The sequence below is a fragment of the Bos grunniens genome, chromosome 29, assembly GCF_055505025.1.
Source record: "Bos grunniens cultivar Pamir isolate PY7600 chromosome 29, Bosgru_T2T1.0, whole genome shotgun sequence".
In the NCBI taxonomy this organism is placed as follows: Eukaryota; Metazoa; Chordata; class Mammalia; order Artiodactyla; family Bovidae; genus Bos; species Bos grunniens.
The window spans coordinates 38,990,280-39,014,853 of NC_141193.1; the positions used below are offsets into that span (position 1 = coordinate 38,990,280).

The window sequence follows — 24,574 nt, forward strand, 5'->3', positions numbered from 1 at the left end:
GAGTGGGTTGCCATTTTCTTCTCCAATGCATGAAAGTGAAAAGTGAAAGTGAAGTCCCTCAGTCGTGTCCGACCCTCAGCGACCCCATGGACTGCAGCCTTCCAAGCTCTTCTGTCCATGGGATCTTCCAGGCAAGAGTACTGGAGTGGGGTGCCATTGCCTTCTCCGTAAAGCCTCTCAAATTCGAATTGCCCAAGCCATTCCGACCCCCGTCCCAGTCCCACAGGGCGCCGCCAGGTTTCATTTCCCTCTTGTACCGTCCCCTTACCTTCCGACTCAAAGCCTGCCTTTATCATCCCAGGGCCCCTCCTATCTGACCTCTGAACCCCATTCTTAACTATATCACCCCCCACAAACACTTTCTTCCCATCCTATATCCTCCCCTTTATCGTCACTGCCAAACCCTGCCCTGTCCACCTCTATTTCATCGCCACATCTTTGTCCTCCACAAATCCTACATAATAATAGTGTGTGCATGCGTGCAAACGTGCCAGGCCGCTTGGGTCGTGTCCAAATCTTTGCGACCCTATAGACAGTAGCCTGCCAGGCTCCTCTGTCCATGGGATTCTCCAGGCAAGAATACTAGAGTGAGTTGCCATGCCCTCCTCCAGGGGAATCTTCCCAACCCAAGGATATAACCCAAGTTCCCCCCATTGCAGGCGGATTCTTTAGCGTCTGAGCCACCAGGGAAGCCCCGGGAAGGGCTACTGCCAACTAAAAACTGGTACTCGCCACCAGCTCTACAAGGACTAAATCATTCACTAGTCACTCAGCCCTGACAGTCAAAACACTCTGAAAGGAGGAGCTCAGGGTACAGATCTGCTCCCCCTGACTGGCAGCGGCATCTGCCAATCCGCGTTAATGTGTGCATATCCTGTCCTTTTCACTAAAACCATGTATACTACTAACCTATCCCCACTAGGTCTGGCTCCTTTGCACCGCCACCTCCATGTCAGCCTGATAACCTCCTAGGGCACTCTGTCGGTCACCCCTACACATGCGTGAAACCCACACAGTCCACTTCTCAACGGAAGTCGCCCCGGAATCCCACTAGGTCCCGGTCCCTGCTTCTAAGCTTCCGGCACCCAGCTTCGGACCCCGCCTTCCCCTCTCCTTGGGCGCAGTCCCAGCCCCAGCAGGCGGAGTCCCCTTCGGTCTTCCGACTCTCCCACCACCAACTTCCGCTTCTCCTTCCAGTAAGCCAGGTGAACCTCGGTCTGAGGGGCGCTCCCACCCACTACCACCCTTCCCGGGGTCCCTACGCCTAGCTGGCTCAACGCTGCCTCAAAACCAACTGTACAGACTGTACTACTGCTCAATCAGTTGACAAAGGACACTTGCCTAAACCTCTCCGACAAAAATGGTCGTTCCCAAAACCTCACAGGTTGTCGCGCTACATCTCCACCCTCGGCGGCGTCTTCTTCTGATTGGCTCTGAGACCAGACGGTCATGGCGTCACTTCCGGCGGAAGGAGGAGCGGGAGATTCGATTGGAAGACATTCTCTAGCCGCTTGAGTCCTGGGTGTCCGCGTCAAGGAGCTTCGCCCGGGCAGGTTTCTGGTCCTCTGCCTCAGGTGAGGAGGTGTGGGAGGAGATTTTCGGGGAGCAAGGGCCGGAGACTCCTAAGAAGACCCCTGCACGTCGTTCTGAGTGAGCATTCAGAACATTCTATGTTGTTTTTTCAGGAGTCAGTCTTTTCTATAAAAGGGCGGTTATGAGAGAGAAGAGTGAGAAGGTCATTTCTTTTCATTTTAGACGGTGCTGTTGCAGTCAGTCAGAGAGCGTTTGTGTGTGCCATCGACCTGGAAACGGGTGTCTGGAACCCGAAATACAGGGAGGAAAAAGGTGCTACTGCAATTTTTGAGGTGCTCGGAGGCTCGTACACCGCTGTCTGCTATGCCCAGTAGTATCTGCTGGAAAGGGATCTTTTCCAAACTGCTTTGATGACTCAGAGGGACGAGTGCTCACTGAGCAGGGTGTCCAAACCAGAAACAAGTTTTCTAGGTACCTTCCTTGTCTCCTACATCAAACCATACCAACCTCTAGAATATCTCAATCCATACACTTCTCGCCGGTTTTACTTTGGTTCAGCACAACTGCTTCATAAGTATGACTGTAGCCTCCCAGCTGGTTCTTTCAATTTCCTTACGTTCCAGTCCAGTCTCCACGTTGCTAGGCTGATAAAGTACAAATCTGATCAGGGCACTCCCCGTTAAAAACCTTGCCGTTGGTCGCTCCTGTTTGCCCTCAGGTTTAAGTCTAAACTCCTTAACGTGGTTAACGGGGCCTTTCTTGTCTGGCCTTTGCCTAGTACTCCAGCTTTGTTTTTCCACCTCTCCAGCCCTATGCTCAAGCCACATGGAATGTCCTTTTGAGTCCCTCAAATGCACAATTCTCCCTCACCTTCAGACCCGGTCTGAATCCCATCCCACCTAGTTCTTACTCATTCTTTAGGTCTCAATTTATGAAGCTTTCTAAATCAGGAAGGCTTTCATCATCCTGCAAAATTGGGTCACAAAGCACCCAGTAGTTACTTACTCATTCTACAGATAGTTTTTAAGTGTCTCCCTCTGTGCCAAGAACTTCTAGGTACTAGGATCACAATGCTGAACAAGATGTGAGATTCCTGCCTAATGGAACTTAAACTTTTTATGTGTGGGCTTAAAAAGAATGAAGTGGAATCTATTTGAGTTAGGTTTGTCTGGGAACGCCTCTGAGGAGTTGACACTTAAATTGAGGCCTAGAAGATGAGAATGATCCAGCCATGCAATAGAAGAAAGGAAGAAAATTCCAGAGTGAACAGGTTATGTAAAGGCCTTAAAGCAGGAAAGAACTTAGCATCTTAATGTTCAAGAAACTAAGAAAAGGCCAGTGTTGCTGGAATGTATGCAGAAAGGACAGCTGCATGAGGTGATTTTTTTCTATCTGTAACCCTGTCCCCTTTCCCATCTCTGGAACTTTACCTGTCATAAGTACAATGAACAAACTGTGCTTGACACTATGAGTTTCCTGAGTAATGTTTTTAAAATACTTTTCATTAGTATTTCTCCAAACAAAACAGGTTTTGTCTGTTTTTTGCTTATTTGATTTTTTTTTTAATCTCCTGCCTCCCTCTCCCTTTTCCAGAATTTTCATTTTAATGTCAGAAGATCATTTCTCAGGGACTTGTTATGACTGCCTTTAGAAAGATTAGACAAAGTATGCACCCTTGGAGGGAGACCATTAGACAGCTTTAATAAAGCAACTCAAAGTAACTATCCTTTCCATAGCTGAGGAGTCTGTCCTATAATATATGAAATGGGAAATCTGAGAGCAACAGAATGAGAAAGATTTTCTTGCAAAGCAAGAGCAGTTTCAGGACGAATGAAGAAAGGGAGAGGAGGTAGTCACATCCCCTTTTCTATATGCCATTAGAAGTGTGGGCCAGTTTTTTAAATGAGTGATTTCATCCTTTGGCCACAGTCTTAGACTAAATGAGTCACCCTGTTATATTTTCTCATGGTATAATGTACTTTTCCTGTATAGAATTTTCCACCTATCTCTTACTAGGCTATAGATCTAGTGACCAGGTAGGGACCTTGACTATTTTGTTCATCACTTATATTATTCCCATCACCTGGTATTTATCAGCTGCATAATAAATAATTGATAAATAAGTATATTGAACTTGGACTTTTCAGGTGATACTAGTAGTAAAGAATCTGCCTGCCAGTGCAGGAAACGCAAGAGTCATGGGTTCAATCCCTGGGTCTGGTAGATCTCTTGGAATAGGAAATGACAACCTGCTATGGTATTCTTGCCTGGAAAATTCCATGGACAGAAGAGCCTTCTGGGCTACGTCAATGGGGCCACAAACAGTCAGATGTGACTGAGCACATATTGAACTTATTAAATTGGAATATGGTTTGTTGACTGTGGTGGAACTGAAAGCAGTGTAATGCTGTATCACCATCCTCACCAATAAAATCAAGAAGAAAGATAAACCACAGGTAGATACCACATATGGAATTGTTCCCAAGTCTGTGATCATGTTTTCCTAACTTTAGTATTTACTCATTCCTCATGCTTCATTCAGTTGTCCATCAAACATGAATTCAATACTTTAAGTCAGGCACTAGAGACAGAGAGAAACAAAACAAACTAGATGACCAGAATCATAACGAAATACTATGAAAACAACAAAGGGAATGACAGTTCAGTTCAGTTTAGTCGCTCAGTCGTGTCCGACTCTCTGCGACCCCATGAATTGCAGCACACCAGGCCTCCCTGTCTATCATCATCTCCCGGAGTTCACTCAAACTCAGGTCCATCGAGGCGGTGACACCATCCAGCCATCTCATCCTCTGTCGTCCACTTCTCCTCCTGCCCCCAATCCCTCCCAGCATCAGAGTCTTTTCCAATGAGTCAACTCTTTGCATGAGGTGGCCAAAGTACTGGAGTTTCAGCTTTAGCATCATTCCTTCCAAAGAACACCCAAAGCTGATCTCCTTTAGAATGGACTGGTTAGATCTCCTTGCAGTCCAAGGGACTCTCAAGAGTCTTCTCCAATACCACAGTTCAAAAGCATAAATTCTTCGGTGCTCAGCTTTCTTCACAGTCCAACTCTCACATCCATACATGACCACAGGAAAAACCATAACCTTGAGTAGACGGACCTTTGTTGGCAAAGTAATGTCTCTGCTTTTCAATATGCTGTCTAGGTTGGTCATAACTTTTCTTCCAAGGAGTAAGCGTCTTTTAATTTCATGTCTGCAGTCACCATCTGTAGTGATTTTGGAGCCCCAAAAAATAAAGTCTGACACTGTTTCCACTGTTTCCCCATCTATTTCCCATGAAGTGATGGGACCAGATGCCATGATCTTTGTTTTCTGAATGTTGAGCTTTAAGCCAACTTTTTCACTCTCCTCTCCACTTTCATCAAGAGGCTTTTGAGTTCCTCTTCACTTTCTGCCATAAGGGTGGTATCATCTGCATATCTGAGGTTATTGATATGTCTCCCGGCAGTCTTGATTCCAGCTTATGCTTCTTCCAGTCCAGCGTTTCTCATGATATACTCTGCATATAAGTTAAATAAGCAGGGTGACAATAAACAGCCTTGACGTACTCCATTTCCTATTTGGAACCAGTCTGTTGTTCCATGTCCAGTTCTAACTGTTGCTTCCTGACCTGCATACAGGTTTCTCAAGAGGCAGGTCAGGTGGTCTGGGATTACCATCTCTTGAAGAATTGTCCACAGTTTATTGTGATCCACACAGTCAAAGGCTTTGGCATAGTCGATAAAGCAGAAATAGATGTTTTTCTGGAACTCTCTTGCTTTTTCCATGATCCAGCGGATGTTGGCAATTTGATCTCTGGTTCCTCTGCCTTTTCTAAAACCAGCTTGAACATCTGAAGTTCACGGTTCACGTATTGCTGAAGCCTGGCTTGGAGAATTTTGAGCATTACTTTACTAGCGTGTGAGATGAGTGCAATTGTGCGGTAGTTTGAGCATTCTTTGGCATTGCCTTTCTTTGGGATTGGAATGAAAACTGACCTTTTCCAGTCCTGTGGCCACTGCTGAGTTTTCCAAATTCACTGGTATATTGAGTGCAGCACTTTCACAGCATCATCTTTCAGGATTTGAAATAGCTCAACTGGAATTCCATAACGTCCACTAGCTTTGTTCATAGTGATGCTTCCTAAGGCCCACTTGACTTCACATTCCAGGATGTCTGGCTCTAGGTCAGTGATCACACCATCGTGATTATCTGGGTCGTGAAGATCTTTTTTGTACAGTTCTTCTGTGTATTGCCATCTCTTAATATCTTCTGCTTCTGTTAGGTCCATACCATTTCTTTCCTTTATCGAGCCCATATTTGCATGAAATGTTCCCTTGGTATCTCTAACTTTCTTGAAGAGATCTCTAGTCTTTCCCATTCTGTTGTTTTCCTCTATTTCTTTCCATTGATCACTGAGGAAGGCTTTCTTATCTCTCCTTGCTATTCTTTGGAACTCTGCATTCAGATGCTTATATCTTTCCTTTTCTCCTTTGCTTTTCGCAGCTATTTGTAAGGCCTCCCCCAGACAGCCATTTTGCTTTTTTGCATTTCTTTTCCATGGGGATGGTCTTGATCCCTGTCTCCTGTACTGTGTCAGAAACCTCCATCCATAGTTCATCACGCACTCTGTCTATCAGATCTAGGCCCTTAAATCTATTTCTCACTTCCACTGTGTAATCATAAAGGACTTGATTTAGGTTATACCTGAATGGTCTAGTGGTTTTCCCTACTTTCTTCAATTTAAGTCTGAATTTGGCAATAAGGAGCTCATGATCTGAGCCACAGTCAGCTCCCGGTCTTGTTTTTGCTGACTGTATGGAGCTTCTCCATCTGTGGCTGCAAAGAATATAATCAATCTGATTTTGGTGTTGACCATCTGGTGATGTCCATGTGTAGAGTCTTCTCTTGTGTTGTCTGAAAAGGGTGTTTGCTATGACCAGTGCGTTCTCTTGGCAAAACTCTTATTAGCCTTTGCCCTGCTTCATTCCGTAGTCCAAGGCCAAATTTGCTTACTCCAGGTGTTTCTTAACTTCCTACTTTTGCATTCCAGTCCCTTATAATGAAAAGGACATCTTTTTTGGGTGTTACTTTTAATAGGTCTTGTATGTCTTCATAGAAACATTCAGCTTCAGCTTCTTCAGCGTTAGTGGTTGGGCCACAGAATGTGGTCCACTGGAGAAGGGAATGGCAAACCACTTCAGTATTCTTGCCTTGAGAACCCCATGAACAGTATGAAAAGGCAAAAAGATAGGATACTGAAAGAGGAACTCCCCAGGTCAGTAGGTGCCAAATGTGCTACTGGAGATCAGTAGAGAAATAACTCCAGAAAGAATGAAGGGATGGAGCCAAAGCAAAAACAATACCCAGTTGTGGATGGGACTGGTGATGGAAGCAAGGTCCCATGCTGTAAAGAGCAATATTGCATAGGAACCTGGAATGTTAGGTCCATGAATCAAGGCAAATTGAAAGTGGTCAAACAGGAGATGGCAAGAGTGAACGTTGACCTTCTAGGAATCAGCGAACTAAAATGGACTGGAATGGTGAATTTAACCCCGATGACCATTATATCTACTATTGCGGGCAGGAATCCCTTAGAAGAAATGGAGTAGCCATGATGGTCAACAAAAGAGTCCAAAATGCAGTACTTGGAATGACTAATAGTGACTGCCTTAAAGGATCTGATTTCATATTTGTCCACTGCCAATGGATGGAAAGTCTTTTTGCCATTTGCTGAGTTTACCAAGTGAAACGCAAATAATAAAAATACCTTAATGACCTTTTTCATTTCAGTTTTCAAATTTACCATTATTATAGTTTTCTGAACATACTAATTTCTCCACTAGAGGGCAATAAACCCTTAAATAATAACAATTTAACCAATTTCTTGCCTTTAAAAATATAGCAATTAGTGCTTGCACAACTAATTTAGAAATTAATTTCCAAATATTTCTGCTTATATATGTTTTTCATTTACTGGTGACTTGATAGACCAGGCCTCTATCTTCATGAAACTTTCAGACTAATGAGGGTAGAACTAACAGAAACAAGGGAGCGTGTATCATCTGATATATACATTTTCATGATGGCATATATCAAAAGTGTGATTAGTACAATAAAGGAGTAAAATGGATGATATCATGGAAACCAAGCAGAAGAGAGTATTTATTGAAATGGAAAGGGGCTCTCTACAGGGTAATATTAAAGATTTAATGACGAGAATGAGAGCCAACTATTTGAAGAACTAAGGGAAAAGCTTTATAGACAAAGAGAAAAGTAAGAACAGAAGCCTGAAAAGAGAAGTTATTTTGTGCATTTAAGGAGCAGAAAGAAGGCTGGCATGGCTTGAAATGTTGTGATTAAAGACGGCAAGTGGGACAAAGTGAGGTCAAAGAGGTGGTACTAGATGAGCTAAGGCCTTACAGGCATTGTGGGGAATTGAAGCTTCATTTCAAACTACAAGATTTTAAGCAGATAAAAGACCACATTTTCAGGAGGGAGTTTTGCCCTGTTTTATCTCCCCTAGCTCATATATGGGCTTCTGTTGTGGCTCATGGTAAAGAATCTGCTTGCAGTGCAGGAGACACGGGTTCAATCCCTGGGTCAGGAAGATTCCCTGGAGGAGAAAATGGCATCCCACTCCAGTGTTCCTGACTGAAGAATCCCATGGACAGAGGAGCCTGGCGGTCTACAGTCCATGGGTTTGCAAAGAGTCAGATATGACTGAACAATTAACACTTCACTTTTAAGCACATAGGTAGCTGTACCACCATATTAACACTGTACCCAAACTGGATTTTAGAGATATTCGGAAAAGATACCTTTACTGACATACATTCCATCATTTGCCACTTGGCAAGAAGGAACTTGAAGTCAGTAGCACTAATAACAGCAGTGTTCTCTGGCCTGCCTTTCTACTATGTCACCTCCTCTACCTTATCCTTAGAGATTGCCATGTGGCCTAAGGTGACAGCTGAATCTAGGAATATATATCTGCTTTTGGTAGAACCTTATTAGTCATGTATACCTAAGGGTACAAAAGCAAGGACTTCAACAAGAATTAAGCAGGGTGAAATGTCTTTGCTTTTTCTTTTTTTTTGTTTCCTATGCCCCGTTTAATAACGTAAATCAGTGATTTATGTAAATCCATTTATCTAAATCTTTGTAAGTTTCCATCTTACTGCCTTCAGTGGCAAGATTTTATTTTCACAGAAATATTCTGGTTGATGACAGGATTAGTGTCACTTTTAAGATATCCATTCTAAAATCACACTTATAAATTTGTGATCATCCTCAGGATGAGCTATATGTAAAAGATATTTTTATGATTTTTAAACTAATGACTTTCACTTTATCAAAATTTACTGATGCCAGTCTCAGAACATTTCACCAATTTTCAGAAATTGAAAGCTTTTGCCATGTGTTTACAACTGAAAATTTATTGACATAGCTTTACCTTGAACATCCATGGAGATGTTTATTTCAGAGCATTTACATTATGCTATATACAAACTAATCAGTTTAAAAATTTTTGATAAACCAACATTTGAATTTTTAAAAAGAAAATATAAAAGAGGTGAATTGCTATTTTATTGTTTTATTTCTCTGATGTGTTTTATACAAGGCTCATAAAGCACTTTGAACTCTCCTTTGATTTTTATTTTTCTATTTGTACACTCTAAAATGTCTTTTTTTCCCCTCTTCAGGTTGTATAAAAATGTACCCAGCCCAAATACCGAAATCTACTGAAGTGATATTTTCCCGCTAACAAGAACTGTTTCCCACCAGGTCAGGTTTAAACATTCATGTAAGTTCATTTACGTTCTTTCCTGATAATGGTAGAAACAAGTTCTGTATAGCTCTTCTTTAAAGATGTTGAAAGAAGTTAAATGATACCTTTCTTGAATTACCAGGGTAGAACATTTACTCAAAAACCCAATATTTGCTTGAGCTACTCTGTTTTAAGTCTTACTTTCTTAACTATGTAGAAAAAGAAAACTAGTTTTCCAATATCCTGACACTTACTACAAAACCATCTATTGACTTTGTAGTGAAGGTTAGGTGATTTTCCTAAGAAATGAGTTATTCACATGCTGTTAAAGATTTGCCATTCATCCCACGGCTACTTTGTTTTGCAGGCCACAGTGGGAACACATGAATAGAAGAAGAAAATTTCTTCTTGCCTCAGTTCTTGCTCTCCAGAATTCTAGTTTTATATATCCTTCATGTCAAAAGTGCTTCTCTCGGATAATCCTGGTCTCCAAAAGGTAAAAATAAACCCTGAAAGTGTGAGAAGGAAAATATAAGAATTCGACCAACCACAGAATATACAGTACCACATAGTATTCACTGTTGCGGGGTGGGAGGGGGGATCCATGGATAAGTATACCTCTGCAGTTCAAACCTGTGTTGTTCAAGGGTCAGCTGTATGAAGTTAGTTTGGGGGGAACTTCCCTGATGGTCCAGTGGTTTAGAATCTGCCCTCCAATGCAGGGGATGCGGGTTTGATCCCTGGTCAGGGAAGTAAGATCCCACATGCAGTGGGGCAACTAAGCCTGTACACTATGACTACTGAGCCTGCATGCCCTAGAGGCCGCACACCACTACTACAAAGAAGCCTGCTTGCTGCAGCTAAGAACTAACACAGCCAAATAAATCAATACTTAAACGAACCTGCAGAATTTTTTTCAAGTTTGGTCTTCATTTGAGAAGATTATCATATGCATATATGTGTGGGCGTGTATGTGAATATGATAATTTCATATGAAGGAACAAACTTACATATACATAAATTACGAGCAAAGACGGCAACTCATTTGTCCATACAAACCATCCACCCAGCTCAAACTAGTAATTGTTGTTTACTTGCCAAGTCATGTCTGATTCTTGGCAACCCTGGATTACATCACACCAGGCTTCCCTGTCCTTCATTATCTCCTGAAGTTTACTCAAATTCATGTCCACTGAGTTGGTGACGCTCTATCTAATTACCTCACCCTCTGCCGCCTTTTTCTCCTTTTGCCTTCAATCTTTCTCATCATCAAAATCTTTTCCAACAAGTCATCTCTTTGCATTAGGGGGCCAAAGTTTTGGAGCTTCAGCTTCAGCATCAGTCCTTCCAATGAATATTCAGGATTGATTTCCCTTAGGATTGACTGATTTGATCTTCTTCAGTCCTAGGGACTCTAAAGAATCTTCTCCAGCACCACAGTTTGAAAGCATCAGTTCTTTAGCTCTCAGCCTTCATTATGGTCCAACTCTCAACATCTGTACATGACTACTGAAAAGACCATAGCTTTTACTATATAGACCTTTGTCGCAAAGTGAGGTCTTTGCTTTTTCATATGCTGTCTATGTTTATCATAGCTTTCCTTCCAAGGAGCAAGTGTCTTTTAATTTGATGGCTGCAGTCACCGTCCACGATTTTGGAGCCCAAGAAAATAAAATCTGCAACTGTTTCCATTGTTTCCCCATCTATTTGCCATGAAGTGATGGGACCGGGTGCCATGATCTTAGTTTTTTGAATGTTGAGTTTTAAACCAGCCTTTTCACTCTCCTCTTTCACCCTCATCAAGAAGCCCTTTAGTTCCTCTTCTATTTCTGTCATTAAAGTACCATCATCTGCATATCTGAGGTTGATATTTTTCCTGGCAGTCTTGATTCCAGCTTGTGAGTCATCCAGCCTGGCATTTCGCATGATATACTCTGCATATAAGTTAAATAAGCAGGGTGACAATACATAGCATTGATGTACTCTTTTCCCAACTTTGAACCAGTCAGTTGTTCAAAGTCCAGTTCTAACTGTTGCTGCTTGACCTGCATACAGGTTTCTTAGGAGACGGGTAAGGTGATCTGGTATTCCCATCTCTTTGAGAATTTTCTAGTTTGTAGTGATCCACATAGTCAAAGGCTTTAGCATAATCATTGAAACTAAAGTAGATGTGCTTTTGGAATTGTCTTGCCTTTTCTATGATCCAACAGATGTAGGCAGTTTCATCTCTGGTTTCTCTACCTTTTCTAAATCCAGCTTGCACATCTAGAGGTTCTCAGTTCATGTACCAGTGAAGCCTAACTTGAAGGATTTTGAGCATAATCTTGGTAATGTGAAATAAGTGCAATTGTACAGTAATTTGAGCATTCTTTGGCATTGCTCTTCTTTGGGATTGGAATGAAAACTGACCTTTTCCAGTCTGGTGGCCATTGCTGAGTTTTCCAAATTTCCTGGCATATTCAGTGCACTGCTATTCCATAAAAAGTGACATTTGGGATATAGGAGTGCCTTTAGAAATTAAATTAGGGACTGTGATTTGAATGTGTTGTCTCTACCCTTGCTTCTCAAAATGTGGTCTGAGGAACAGCTGCATCGGCATCACCTGAGAGCTTGTTAGAAATGCAGAAACTTGGGCCTTGTCCCAGACATAGTGAATCAGGATCTTCGTTTTTAACAAGATCCCTAGGTGATTGATTTGCATATTGAAGTTTGTAAAGCTCTGATCTACTCCACACTAACATTTATTTCAGTTAAGGCTTAGCTTATTCCTAAAAGGATTAAAGGAAACTGCATAAATAAATAAATACCTTCATTTTACATATAATATAAAAATATATCATTTAGTGTATATATTCATAATTGCTAATAATGCATTAACTCTCACTTCAGTTCAGTTCAGTCGCTCAGTCGTGTCCGACTCTGTGACCCCATGAATCGCAGCATGCCAGGCCTCCCTGTCCATCACCAACTCCCAGAGTTCACTCAAACTCATATCCGTTGAGTCGGTGACGCCATCCAGCCATCTCATCCTTTGTTGTCCCCTTTTCCTCCTGCCCCCAATCCCTCCCAGCATCAGTCTTTTCCAGTGAGTCAACTCTTCACATGAGGTGGCCAAAGTACTGGAGTTTCAGCTTTAGCATCATTCCTTCCAAAGAAATCCCAGGGCTGATCTCCTTTAGAATGGACTGGTTGGATCTCCTTGCAGTCCAAGGGACTCTCAAGAGTCTTCTCCAATACCACAGTTCAAAAGCATCAATTCTTCGGCATTCAGCTTTCTTCACAGTCCAACTCTCACATCCATACATGACCACTGGAAAAACCATAGCCTTGACTAGATGGACTTTTGTTGGCAAAGTAATGTCTCTGCTTTTCAATATGCTATCTAGGTTGGTCATAACTTAGTAATGTGTTAATCCTAGTCTTAGGCTATCATTGATATTCTCTATTTATAAGATAGTTCATTCTTAACCATACCATTCCTATAGTTATCATCCAAGATGGAACTCCCGGCAAAGAATCCAAAGCCTTGGATTTGGTCATAAAAATCACTAACTTTGTCACCTTGGGCAACAATTCACCCCAATTTCCCAGTTTTGTGAATGGGGTAAATGCCTTGTTTACCTATCAAAACAAATAAAATATGAGTTCAGTTCAGTCACTCAGTCGTGTCCAACTCTGCGACCCCATGAACCGCAGCACGCCAGGCCTCCCTGTGCATCACCAACTCCCGGAGTTTACCCAAACCCATGTCCATTTAGTCGGTGAGGCCATCCAACCATCTCATCCTCTGTTGTCCGCTTCTCCTGCCCTCAATCTTTCTCAGCAGCAGGGTCTTTTCAAATGAGTCAACTCTTCACATCAGGTAGCCAAAGTTTTGGAGTTTCAGCTTTAGCATCAGTCCTTCCAATAAACACCCAGGACTGATCTTCTTTGGGATGGACTGGTTGGATCTCCTTGCAGTCCAAAGGACGCTCAAGAGTCTTCTCCAACATCACAGTTCAAAAGCATCAGTTCTTTGGCACTCAGCTTTCTTCACAGTCCAACTCTCACATCCATACATGACCACTGGAAAAACCATAACCTTGACTAGACAGACCTTTGTTGACAAAGTAATGTCTCTGCTTTTCAATGTGCTGTCTACGTTGGTCATAACTTTCCTTCGAAGGAGTAAGCGTCTTTTAATTTCATGGCTGCAGTCACCATCTGCAGTGATTTTGGAGCCCCCGAAAATAAAGTTAGCCACTGTTTCCCCATCTATTTCCCTTGAAGTGATGGGACCAGATGCTATGACCTTAGTTTTCTATATGTTGAGCTTTAAGTCAATTTTTTCACTCTCTTCTTTCACCCTCATCAAGAAGCCCTTTAATTCTTCTCTTTCTGCCATAAGGGTGGTATCATCTACATATCTGAGGTTATTGGTACTTCTTCCGGCAATCTTGATTCCAGCTTGTGCTTCCTCCAGCCCAGTGTTTCTCACGATGTACTCTGCATATAAGTTAAATAAGCAGGGTAACAACATACAGCCTTGACATCCTCCTTTTCCTATTTCGAACCAGTCTGTTCCATGTCCAGTTCTAACTGTTGCTTCCTGACCTGCATACAGGTTTCTCAAGAGGCAGGTCAGGTGGTCTGGTATGCCCATCTCTTGAAGAATTGTCCACAGTTTATTGTGATCCACACAGTCAAAGGCTTTGGCATAGTCGATAAAGCAGAAATAGATGTTTTTCTGGAACTCTCTTGCTTTTTCCATGATCCAGCGGATGTTGGCAATTTGATCTCTGGTTCCTCTGCCTTTTCTAAAACCAGCTTGAACATCTGGAAGTTCATGGTTCATGTATTACTGAAGCCTGGCTTGGAGAATTTTGAGCATTACTTTACTAGCGTGTGAGATGAGTGCAATTGTGCGGTAGTTTGAGCATTCTTTGGCATTGCCTTTCTTTGGGATTGGAATGAAAACTGACTTCCAGTCCTGTGGCCACTGCTGAGTTTTCCAAATTTGCTGGCATATTGAGTGCAGCACTTTCACAGCATCATCTTTCAGGATTTGAAATAGCCTAACTGGAATTCCATCACCTCCACTAGCTTTGTTCATAGTGATGCTTTCTAAGGCCCACTTGACTTCACATTCCAGGATGTCTAGCTCTAGGTCAGTGATCACACCATCGTGATTATCTGGGTCATGAAGATCTTTTTTGTACAGGTCTTCTGTGTATTCTTGCCATCTCTTCTTAATATCTTCTGCTTCTGTTAAGTCCATACCATTTCTTTCCTTTATTGAACCCATCTTTGTGTGAAATGTTCCCTTGGTATCTGTAATTTTCTTGAAGAGATCTCTAGTTTTTTCCATTCTATTGCTTTCTTCTATTTGTTTGCATTGATCGCTGAGGAAGGCTTTCTTATCTCTCCTTGCTATTCTTTGGAACTCTGCATTCAGATGCTTATATCTTTCCTTTTTGCTTCTCTTCTTTTCATAGCTATTTGTAAGGCCTCCCCAGACAGCCATTTTGCTTTTTTGCATTTCTTTTCCATGGGAATGGTCTTGATCTCTGTCTCCTGTACAGTGTCATGAACCTCCATCCATAGTTCATCAGGCACTCTGTCTATCAGATCTAATCCCTTAAATCTATTTCTCACTTCCACTGTATAATCATAAGGGACTTGATTTAGGTCATACCTGAATGGTCTAGTGGTTTTCTCCACTCCCTTCAATTTAAATCTGAATTTGGCAATAAGGAGTCATGATCTGAGCCACAGTCAGCTCCCAGTCTTGTTTTTGCTGACTGTATAGAGCTTCTCCATCTTTGCCTGCAAAGAATATAATCAGTCTGATTTCATTGTTGGCCATCTGGTGATGTCTATGTGTAGAGTCTTCTCTTGTGTTGTCTGAAAAGGGTGTTTGCTATGACCAGTGAGTTCTCTTAGCAGAACTCTATTAGCCTTTGCCCTGCTTCATTCTGTATTCCAAGGCCAAATTTGCCTGTTACTCCAGGTGTTTCTTGACTTCCTACTTTTGCATTCCAGTCCCCTATGACGAAAAGGACATCTTTTTTGGGTGTTAGTTCTAAAAGGTCTTGTAGGTCTTCATAGAACCGTTCAACTTCAGCTTCTTCAGCATTACTGGTTGGGGCATAGACTTGGATTACCGTGATGTTGAATGGTTTGCCTTGGAAATGAACAGAGATCATCCTGTCATTTTTGAGACTGCATCCAAGTACTGTATTTTGGACTCCTGTTAACTATAATGGCTACTCCATTTCTTCTAAGGGATTCCTGCCCACAGTAGTAGATATAATGGTCATCTAAGTTAAATTCACCTATTCCAGTCCACCTTACTTCACTGATTCCTAGAATGTCAATGTTCACTCTTGCCATCTCCTGTCTGACCACTTCCAATTTGCCTTGATTCATGGACCTAACATTCCAGGTTCCTATGCAATCTTGCTCTTTACAGCATCGGACCTTGGTTCTATCACCAGTCTCATCCACAACTGGGTGTTGTTTTTGCTTTGGCTCCATCCCTTCATTCTTTCTGGAGTTATTTGTCCACTGATCTCCAGTAGCATACTGAGCACCTACTGATCTGGGGAGTTCATCTTTCAGTATCCTATCTTTCTGCCTTTTCATACTGTTCATGGGGTTCTCAAGGCAAGAATACTGAAGTGGTTTGCCATTCTCTTCTCCAGTGGACCTCTCTACCATGACCCGTCCATCTTGGGTGGCCCCACCCAGCATGGCTTAGTTTCACTGAGTTAGACAAGACTGTGGTCCGTGTGATCAGACTGGCTAGTTGTCTGTGATTGTGGTTTCAGTCTGTCTGCCCTCTGATGCCCTCTTTCAGCGCCTACCGTCTTACTTGGGTTTCTCTTACCTTGGTTGTGAAAACGTTTATAAATTGTAAAACACTGATGCATATTAATTCTAAGGTTTGCTAAGAATTTTGCATTAGACTTGAATGCATTATTAATACATAATTTTTGAACAAGTTCTAATATATGTTTAAAACATTTAAAACACTAATTCATTTCACTAGAGCTTGGTACTAGTGAGGTTTTATCACCCTGGTAAGTGGATTACCTTCACTTATTCTATGCCCAGAATACAACACAAACTCCAGCCAATTTGGTTAAGATTATATGAATGGATTGTCACAGTTCCATTATCATTGTGGATAAGAAAATAATTAGCACAAATGTAATGTGGGCGAATCAGTAATTTACATGAAGGATTAACCTTTGTTCAAAATAGTCACCTTGTGAGTCATGGAATTAAGGCTCCCCCTAGTGGCTATCTCGGAGAAGGCAATGGCACCCCAGTCCAGTACTCTTGCCTGGAAAATCCACGGACAGAGGAGCCTGGTAGGCTGCAGTCCATGGGGTCGCTAAGAGTCGGGCACGACTGAGCGACTTCACTTTCACTTTTCACTTTCATGCATTGGAGAAGGAAGTGGCAACCCACTGCAGTGTTCTTGCCTGGTGAATCCCAAGGGCGGGGAAGTCTGGTGGGCTGCCGTCTATGGGGTTGCACAGAGTCGAACTCGACTGAAGTGACTCAGCAGCAGCAGCAGCAGCAGTGGCTATCTGGAAGCAATCAAATTTATACCGCTATGTTTTAACATTATTTTCTGTTTGCACTTTTCCACTTTTTTTAAGCCAAATCATTAGCAACATGAAGAAAAAACATTCTAGGATTAACCATTACCAAAGATGTTTTAAGGGGTCAGTTTGCTAAACTAAGAATGTTAAAGATGGGTAGCAGAATTCCAAAATAGTACAAACAACTAGAAAAGAGGGAAACATAAGCAGAAGTGGCAGTAAACCAATATTTAATCATAAGAGAGCAGCAGACTAAACACATTAATTTGACAAGATCTATACTAGACTCTTTAACTTTATTTCTTATACTTTGCCTCATTTTATCCTTCTTCAATCCTGGATTTCACAGATGAGTAAGTTTAAGTTTAAAGATCTTAATATATATTCCGAGACCAGAGAGCTAGTGCATTACAGTAGTGTTATACTTGACACACAGTATTTTTTTATAAGAAAGACTTTGACCATAATTGCAACACAAGTTAAACAAGATGTTTTGTACCTAGTTTCTGTAATCTAATAAATTCTCAACATATTTCAATGAATTTTTAAAAAGTTAAGTTATCCTTATCATAGTGAGAAAAGTATGACTAGGAACTTCATAAATATTTAAAGATTACTCATTGTTCTTTGAACAGAAGGTAGACATTAAATTTTAGGTCTTCCCTTGGTGTGGCATTTACTTCGCTATATTTAGTTTGCCCCCACAAGTAAAAGTAACTTATAAATAGAGAAAATTTAAAAGAGGTTGATCTGAAATCATTTTACAATGTAAGTTGTACATTTTGTACAGAAAATATTTTTAATCTTCACTTTGCCAGATTTATTTTACATCACAAAAAAAGTTAGTGAACATCTCTTTTTTCCCTGCACTTTTCCAGATCTAATTGTCCAAAATGTGGCTCTACTGGTGAAGCTGAAAATGCCATTTACAGATACAAGCTTTCCTTAAAAGTTGCAGAATCAAACAAATTATTTGGCGTTACTGTATTTGGAAGCTGCTTAGATGCATTTTTTGGTCTCACAGCCACTGGTTTGCACAGGTAAGAATATTTAAAGCATTCTTTTCCTAGCCATGTACATCAAGTTTGAAGATATATGTTTTTAAAATAATATGCATTTAGTAAAAAGATGATCCCTTGACCTCAAATCATCAGTTCATTTAAAAAGATAAGAAAGAAAGAGAAAGATGTTTATTTTATGAATACATATTGTGATAATGTTAAACCATGCTCCTTTTATTCAGACCAACTAAACTGTAATTAGAGTATTAAATTACAAAACTTTAATCCAAGTTAGAGAAATATAGATGAAGAAAGTAAAATCATTTCAAACTGAAGGATTATTCAAATCAAGTGGCTAAGGTCTCTTGAGGTAGAAGAAGCTATTTGAAGGAATATTTACATATCAGAAGTTGAAATTTTGTCATTTATTTCATTTGCATTGCAACTTCATCTGCATAGTTGGACCTTTTAAGATGTTGTCCTGACAATGTAAGTATGTATATATAGAGAGAGAAAATCTCTGTCCATCTCCTTGTAGCTGTGAGCAAACTGATTTGAAGAAAGGAAAAGCCAAAGACCACAGCCAGGATTGCCAGCGATGGGGAAAGACTTCCCTCTACACTGAGGAGAAGGGCTAAAGATCCCACCACTTCTCCCACTGCCACTTTTAGAATAATTGCTAGGCCTGGTTACTAGACAGGCATCTACTTTATTCACACTTGATCAACTGCTTTTGTCTTTCTAGGCTATAGGAATTCAGAGGGAACAAAACACCTAGCTGTTAAAGTCACATTTCTTTTTTCTATATGTAACTTAAAAGTTTCATGCTCTCCCATTTTTTATTTTCTTTTCAATTAAGGTACATTCAGGATCCCAGTGAAATACCAGAAACTCTGGGCAGTGATACAACCCAAAACCTATTAACTAAAGCAGTGGAAACTTGCTTTGTCGGACAAAACTTTGTTTTTGGAGTGACGGTAATTGAGACTAGTTTGTTCTTAGTATTATGCTAATATTTCCATTGTAGTGAAACTTTTAATTTTCTAAGTAGTTTTTAGGAGTCATAAATGTGAGGGCCTGTAGAAACCCTTTAAACTACATAAAAATAGGCTATAGGTGATCCTTTAAAACATCATGTATATGACAAGTTCCTCTTTCAAAAGCTAGAAGAGCCCTGTTGAAAGGCTTTCAGAGTTTTAGAAATCTAAATTTATTATAAATTCATAAGCGTTAGGTATTTTGTTTTGATATTTGGTATTTACTGTGCTCTCTAAATTCGGTTTAGATTCTATAGTAAAACTTTGATCAACTCTTATCTACAAAAAGGAGGGAAGTAACATTGAAAGCAAAGTAACTGAGTACTGATAACTCTTAGAATAGGTTAGGAAGGATGGTCTTATATAAAAGTGACTGTAGAAAAAGTCTGAAGAACGTGCTGACTCTTAAGGAATAATCTTTTTCTGTCTCTTGTATGCTAACGGGAACAAATGAATATTTTGCCTGTATTGCGATCAGGGCTTTAAAAAGGGAACACAGCACTTCACAACTGAACAGTGAGAAAACCCAAAGGGAAGTTGAAACTAGGAGCTACAGAGGTTTTCTGTGTTAAAATCTTAGATGCCTCTTTTTTTCCTTTTTTGTTTTTAGCGATATAAGAACATTCCTTTAAACATTCAAAGTTTATGGAAGCTAGTGAGAAATGTAATAGTAACTACCATTTATTGAACAACAACTATTTGCTAAGCACCACAATTTTTTGTGTGTTATTGCTAATATAATAATCCTGCCTTTGTATCCTTACTTTATAAATGAAAAAACTGAGGCTCCTAATAACTTATCCAAAGTCCCCACATTAGGAAATGTTTGGAACAGAATTTGAAGACAAGTCTCTTTACTCCAAGGTTTATTTCCCCATAATTATAATTCCATATAACCCTATCATGCTAGAGCAATTGAATTATGGGGGTGGGAGTTATAGCTACATCTGTTTTAACCTTTTAAATCCCTGTTTCATGTTTAAGTCAAAGGAAGAAAAATTTATTCTCATTTAAATTCATTTACTTCTTCCACAGAATTTTGAAAACCAGCATGGAAAAGGTTCAGGTTCCAGTAACTTCTCAGAGCAGTGCTCAGACCGCAAGAGAGTAGTTAAAGCACTCGTAGCTTGCCAGATCATTCCACCAGACCCAAGTGTTGTAGGCTTCACTGTCATTGACTATTTCCGTCGGCTTTTGAAGCTTTCTGCTGTCAGGAAACTTCGCTGTGGCTCCCAGACACCTAATAGCCACCTTCTTGCTTTAGAAAGTTCGAATAGCGATCTCAGCAGCTTATGTGGCCCTGACAGCAGTTCTTGTTTTGAGCCCCATGACAAAGATTATTTTCCAGGATTCTGGCAGCTATCACTAGAACTCACTTCTGTTGTTTCACAACTAACAGATGATGGTTTTTCAGCTTTGGAACAAAGCAAGGCCATTGGTACTCTTCACCAGAACAGAAAGTGCATCTCCTCTGCAGAGGCCACTGGTTCCAATAGCTGCCTTGATACCATTCAGGGTTCATGGAGCCTGGTTTCACATATGGACAAAAAGAGTTCAGCACTAAAGTTAGATGAAGAACCTGGCCTACAGGCTAATCAGCCAAGTGCAGTTCATAGCAATCATCATGAAATTGGAGTTCCTGACTCTAATTTATTCCCTATAAAAGTACAGGAGCGATTTGAACCAAGGAATACAAAATCCTTCCACAGTGCAGTGGAAGTTACATATTCTCAGCATGAGATAACATGTCACCAGAATCAGGAGGTAGATACCCTCCCTAGCTTTCAGCAGAGATGTATGTGTTATCCATCTTCATCACTCAGACTTGAGGAAATAGTCAGTGGTTCCCAGGACTGTGACCTTGAGATCTGGGATGACCTGCCACTCTCTGAAAGCCTAAACAAATTTCTGGCAGCTATCGAAAGTGAAATCGCTGTAAACCAGACAGATGCCAGCAGCAGGAAATGTCGTCTAGATAATGCCATCAGTAAACTGCATGTGGACCACAGCAGGTTATCATTGACTCCACAAAGAACCCCTGGAGCCTTGCATATACCACGTATAGCCTTAAGGTCACCACCAGCAACAGTCAAAGCAAACTCCAGCAGAGAGAACTTCCTTTCCAACCATGAAGCAAATCCAAGTCCTAGCATTCATAAGGAATCACAGCCAGAGAACAGAGCAGAGGCTGTCTCTTTTAGTGGTAATAAAAGAGATATTTCTGAACATTCTCTACCAAATGTTCATCTGTCAGCTCTGTTTCCATCTTCAAAAGGCTCAGGCACAACAGTTGCTCTTAAGTCTACGAGAATTCTACCATGTGAGACTGAAATTTCATGTAAGCACAATACTTCAGAGGCTGACCATTCTTGTCTCAGCAGCAAATATAATAATGGATGTGGAGAAAAATCACTTTCAGAAATGAGTGAAAAGTTGACAGCTTTGCATTCTAGGAGGTATAATGTTGTTTCCAAGTTTCCCAGCTTAGAAAATAAACAATACTGTAGGCGGCCAAAGAATCAGGGCAACAGTTTGACAATTTGCAGGAAACTCACATATCCTTTAGAAGCTCTTCACAGTACTCCAAATAGAAGTATGAATATATTGAGAGAAATGCTTTATGAACACACTGGTAATAACCCAACACAGAACTGTTCTCCTGGTCATGAAGGCAGTTACAATGCTTCTGTGGATCTCTTTGATGATAGTCCTAAAGAGATGGACATTGTAACAGAAATGACCAAAAGGTCACAGAATATTTTCTTACAGTGGGGAAAGTCTTTGGCAGAAAGTCATCATACAGAATCTGATTTTTCACTGAGATCACTTTCTGAAAACTCCAGCCAGTCATCACAAAAATTATCCTTGCAAAACACATCTGCCTCTCTCTATCCAAGAACCTGTCCCTCTCCACCTCATTTTCAGTCAGATTCAGAATATGATATTGAATATAGCCAAGACTTTGTTCCGTGTTCACAGTCAACTCCAGTTACTGGATTCCACCAAAGTAGGATTCATGGAATGAAAGGAGCTTTCCAAAAATTACCTGCCTTTTATTTGGACCTTGATGCTAACTATAAAAAAACAAGGATTTCTTCTGCAAATGACGCACTGCAGGCCACCCCTGTCTGTCCAAAAAATATAAAGACACCTGGCCAGAAATCCAGAAGCCCTACTGTATCTGGTACACCACCAGAGGTCTCCAACAACCATCCTGTCACTGAGTGCCTTGAAACTGACGCTGATGAGTGGGTCCCTCCTACCACACAAAAAGTGTTTCCTTCAGATATGCTTGGATTCCGGGCCACGGGTCTAAGGAAATGCCACGCTGCTTATAATTCTCCTGATCAAAATGAGTTACCAAGAAAAAAACTGAAATATGGCAAGCAAAGAACTGGTAAATGCTTAATTAAGAAGGAGTTAAATTTAAAGACTATGCTTACAGCAGCAGTTATAAAACAGAAAACTCCTGACTGTAACAATATAAGGTCAGGCTGGATTTCTAAAGAGTCAGTTTTGGGATGTGGTTCTTGTGCGGAAGTCAAATGTTGCCTTCCATTTTCAGAAAACTGGTCACCGTCAGCACCTGAAAGTAAAAGTGCGTGGTCTCCTGAACTCTTCTCACAAAATATCACCTAAACCCAATTTCTGAGCTTTTAAAGGTGTGTCTCTGGAAACTCTGCCTCCAGGGTCATGGAAAGCAGACTTACCATTTTGAAGACTTGAAGCAAATAGAAAAGAGGTGCTATTAATGCCTATAAACAAGGGGAAGCCATTGTTTTTCCCAGTGTTTTATCCAGAATGCTCTGATTTCAGATAATTTGGCACTTTATCTTGTATTGTTGATTGTACTTAAGTAATATTGTTAATTTTGCTTGTTAAAAGTATTTGTTAAATCACACATACATGAAGAAATAAAGCTTTTGCAGACCAAAATGTAGTCTTTCTTAGTTGTTCAACTTAGATCAGAAAATGCCTGCCAGCTACTGTTGGGTTTATGATACAAAGCTACAAGATCACTGATCTCAAAAGATTTTAGTCTACTAGGTAAGACAGAAATATAATAGACAATTTCAATACAATACAGTTAACACAATGATGGAACTTTTTTAATGGATATTACATTTACGTTGCTCTGGGAGCATGGTAGATAATCAGTTAACCCAGCAGCATCTGTGGGCTTTGACTCAGAAGAAGGGTCAATAAAGACTGAATTAAATGTGAAACTGTCACTATTTTATTTAGTCTGTATTTTTTTAATCCTTCGGAGGAGCCTGCTAGGCTATACTGCCCATGGGATTACAAAGTCACACTCAACTGAGCAACTTCACTTTACTACATGCTAGGCACTGTGCCAGGTGCTGGGAACTCAAAAATGAAAGTCAAGGCCCTTTACCTCAAGAAACTCATGGTCTAGACGAATAAACAAGCCGTTAGTATCAATGAGTTCTATGAAAGGAAGATAATCTCAAAGGGCTAACAATGAGCAAAAATGGGAAAATCTACATTCAAGTCCTTAGCATCACGTCACCTGTGCCCCGTAAAGATCTGTTCTGTGCACGTTTCCCCTACTGGCTGAGCAGGGGCTGCTCCTCATTGCAGAGCACAGGCCACAGTAGTTGCAGCACTCAAGTTCAGTAGTTGTGGTGTGTGAGCTTAGTTGCTCCGTGGTATTTGAAATCTTCCCAGACCAGGGATCAAAACTTCGTCCTCTGCACTGGCAGGCAAATTCTTATCCCCTGTACCACCAGGGAAGTCCATGCACCCCATAAAAAAAATTTTATGTGTCTCCAGTCAGCTGCCTTTGCCATTGCCCACAGTAGCTACTCCAAATCTTCACTCTTCATGCCACCGACCAACCTACTCTTCTTGCCTCGTACTTCATGGAGATCACCTGGTATTCCCTTGCCTTCTCACACCCATGCTTTGCAACTTGTCTGTATCTTGTCACCCACAACTTCTATCCTGTAATCTCCGAAAATAATGAACACCGCCTCCTGTCTTTCTGTTTGGGCTGTTGCCATTATACCCATCTTCAATATTATCTAATGTTTGCTGCTGCTAAGTCGTTCAGTCGTGTCCGACTCCGTGCGACCCCATAGACGGCAGCCCACCAGGCTCTGCCGTCCCTGGGGTTCTCCAGGCAAGAACACTGGAGTGGGTTGCCATTTCCTTCTCCAATGCATGAAAGTGAAAAGTGAAAGAAGTCGCTCAGTTGTGTCCGACTCTTAGCGACCCCATGGACTGCAGCCTACCAAGCTCCTCCATCCATGGGATTTTCCAGGCAAGAGTACTGGAGTGGGGTGCCATTGCCTTCTCCAATCTAATGTTTAGCCCATATTTAAGTTTTTTTACTTGTCCCTACATCGTCTTGTAATTGTTGATGTTTAACCAGGATTTCATTAAAGTGACCCCATGGTTTTCGGTTATGTCTCGTCTCATTTTCTAGAACATAATTAGATTGAAGGTTTTAACGGAGATATTTCATAGGTTTATGTTGTGCCTTTCATATTGTATTACATTAGGAGACACAATGTCAAGTGGCCCCACTATTAGTAATGCAGATAATAAGATTGCTTGCTTACGATGTTGCCTACCAGATCTCTATTGTTCAGGTACTTTTTTTTTAAGAGTAAAG

At 41.0% G+C, this 24,574-nt stretch overlaps 2 protein-coding genes across 15 annotated transcripts in view; one reads left to right on the top strand and one right to left on the bottom strand.

Annotated features, from left to right (window-relative positions):
- The window catches only part of PRCP (prolylcarboxypeptidase), an 86,232-nt gene extending 84,803 nt beyond the window's left edge, over window positions 1-1,429 (bottom strand). For 3 of the 9 annotated variants that reach the window (XR_015157871.1, XM_086384559.1, XM_086384567.1), the window contains exon 1: window positions 1,342-1,429. The gene's annotated coding sequence lies outside the window, so the exon portion shown is untranslated. Of the gene's footprint in view, window positions 1-268 lie in introns of all 9 variants that reach the window. The other 6 variants (XR_015157870.1, XM_086384562.1, XM_086384563.1 and 3 more) reach the window with 4 other exon arrangements.
- On the top strand, window positions 1,426-22,872 carry DDIAS (DNA damage induced apoptosis suppressor). 6 transcript variants are annotated; one of them, XM_086384555.1, is made up of 7 exons: window positions 1,426-1,574; window positions 1,756-2,004; window positions 9,242-9,342; window positions 9,674-9,802; window positions 17,777-17,938; window positions 18,759-18,876; window positions 19,972-22,872. In XM_086384555.1, coding segments are annotated over exons 3-7 (3,015 nt in total). In that variant the 5' UTR covers window positions 1,426-1,574; window positions 1,756-2,004; window positions 9,242-9,340; the 3' UTR covers window positions 22,576-22,872. The 6 variants fall into 6 exon arrangements, with proteins under 6 accessions (XP_086240681.1, XP_086240683.1, XP_086240679.1 ...); XM_086384557.1 differs by having other exon boundaries at window positions 1,756-1,845; XM_086384558.1 differs by having other exon boundaries at window positions 1,480-1,650; window positions 1,756-1,845.
- Window positions 22,873-24,574: the final 1,702 nt, after the last annotated feature.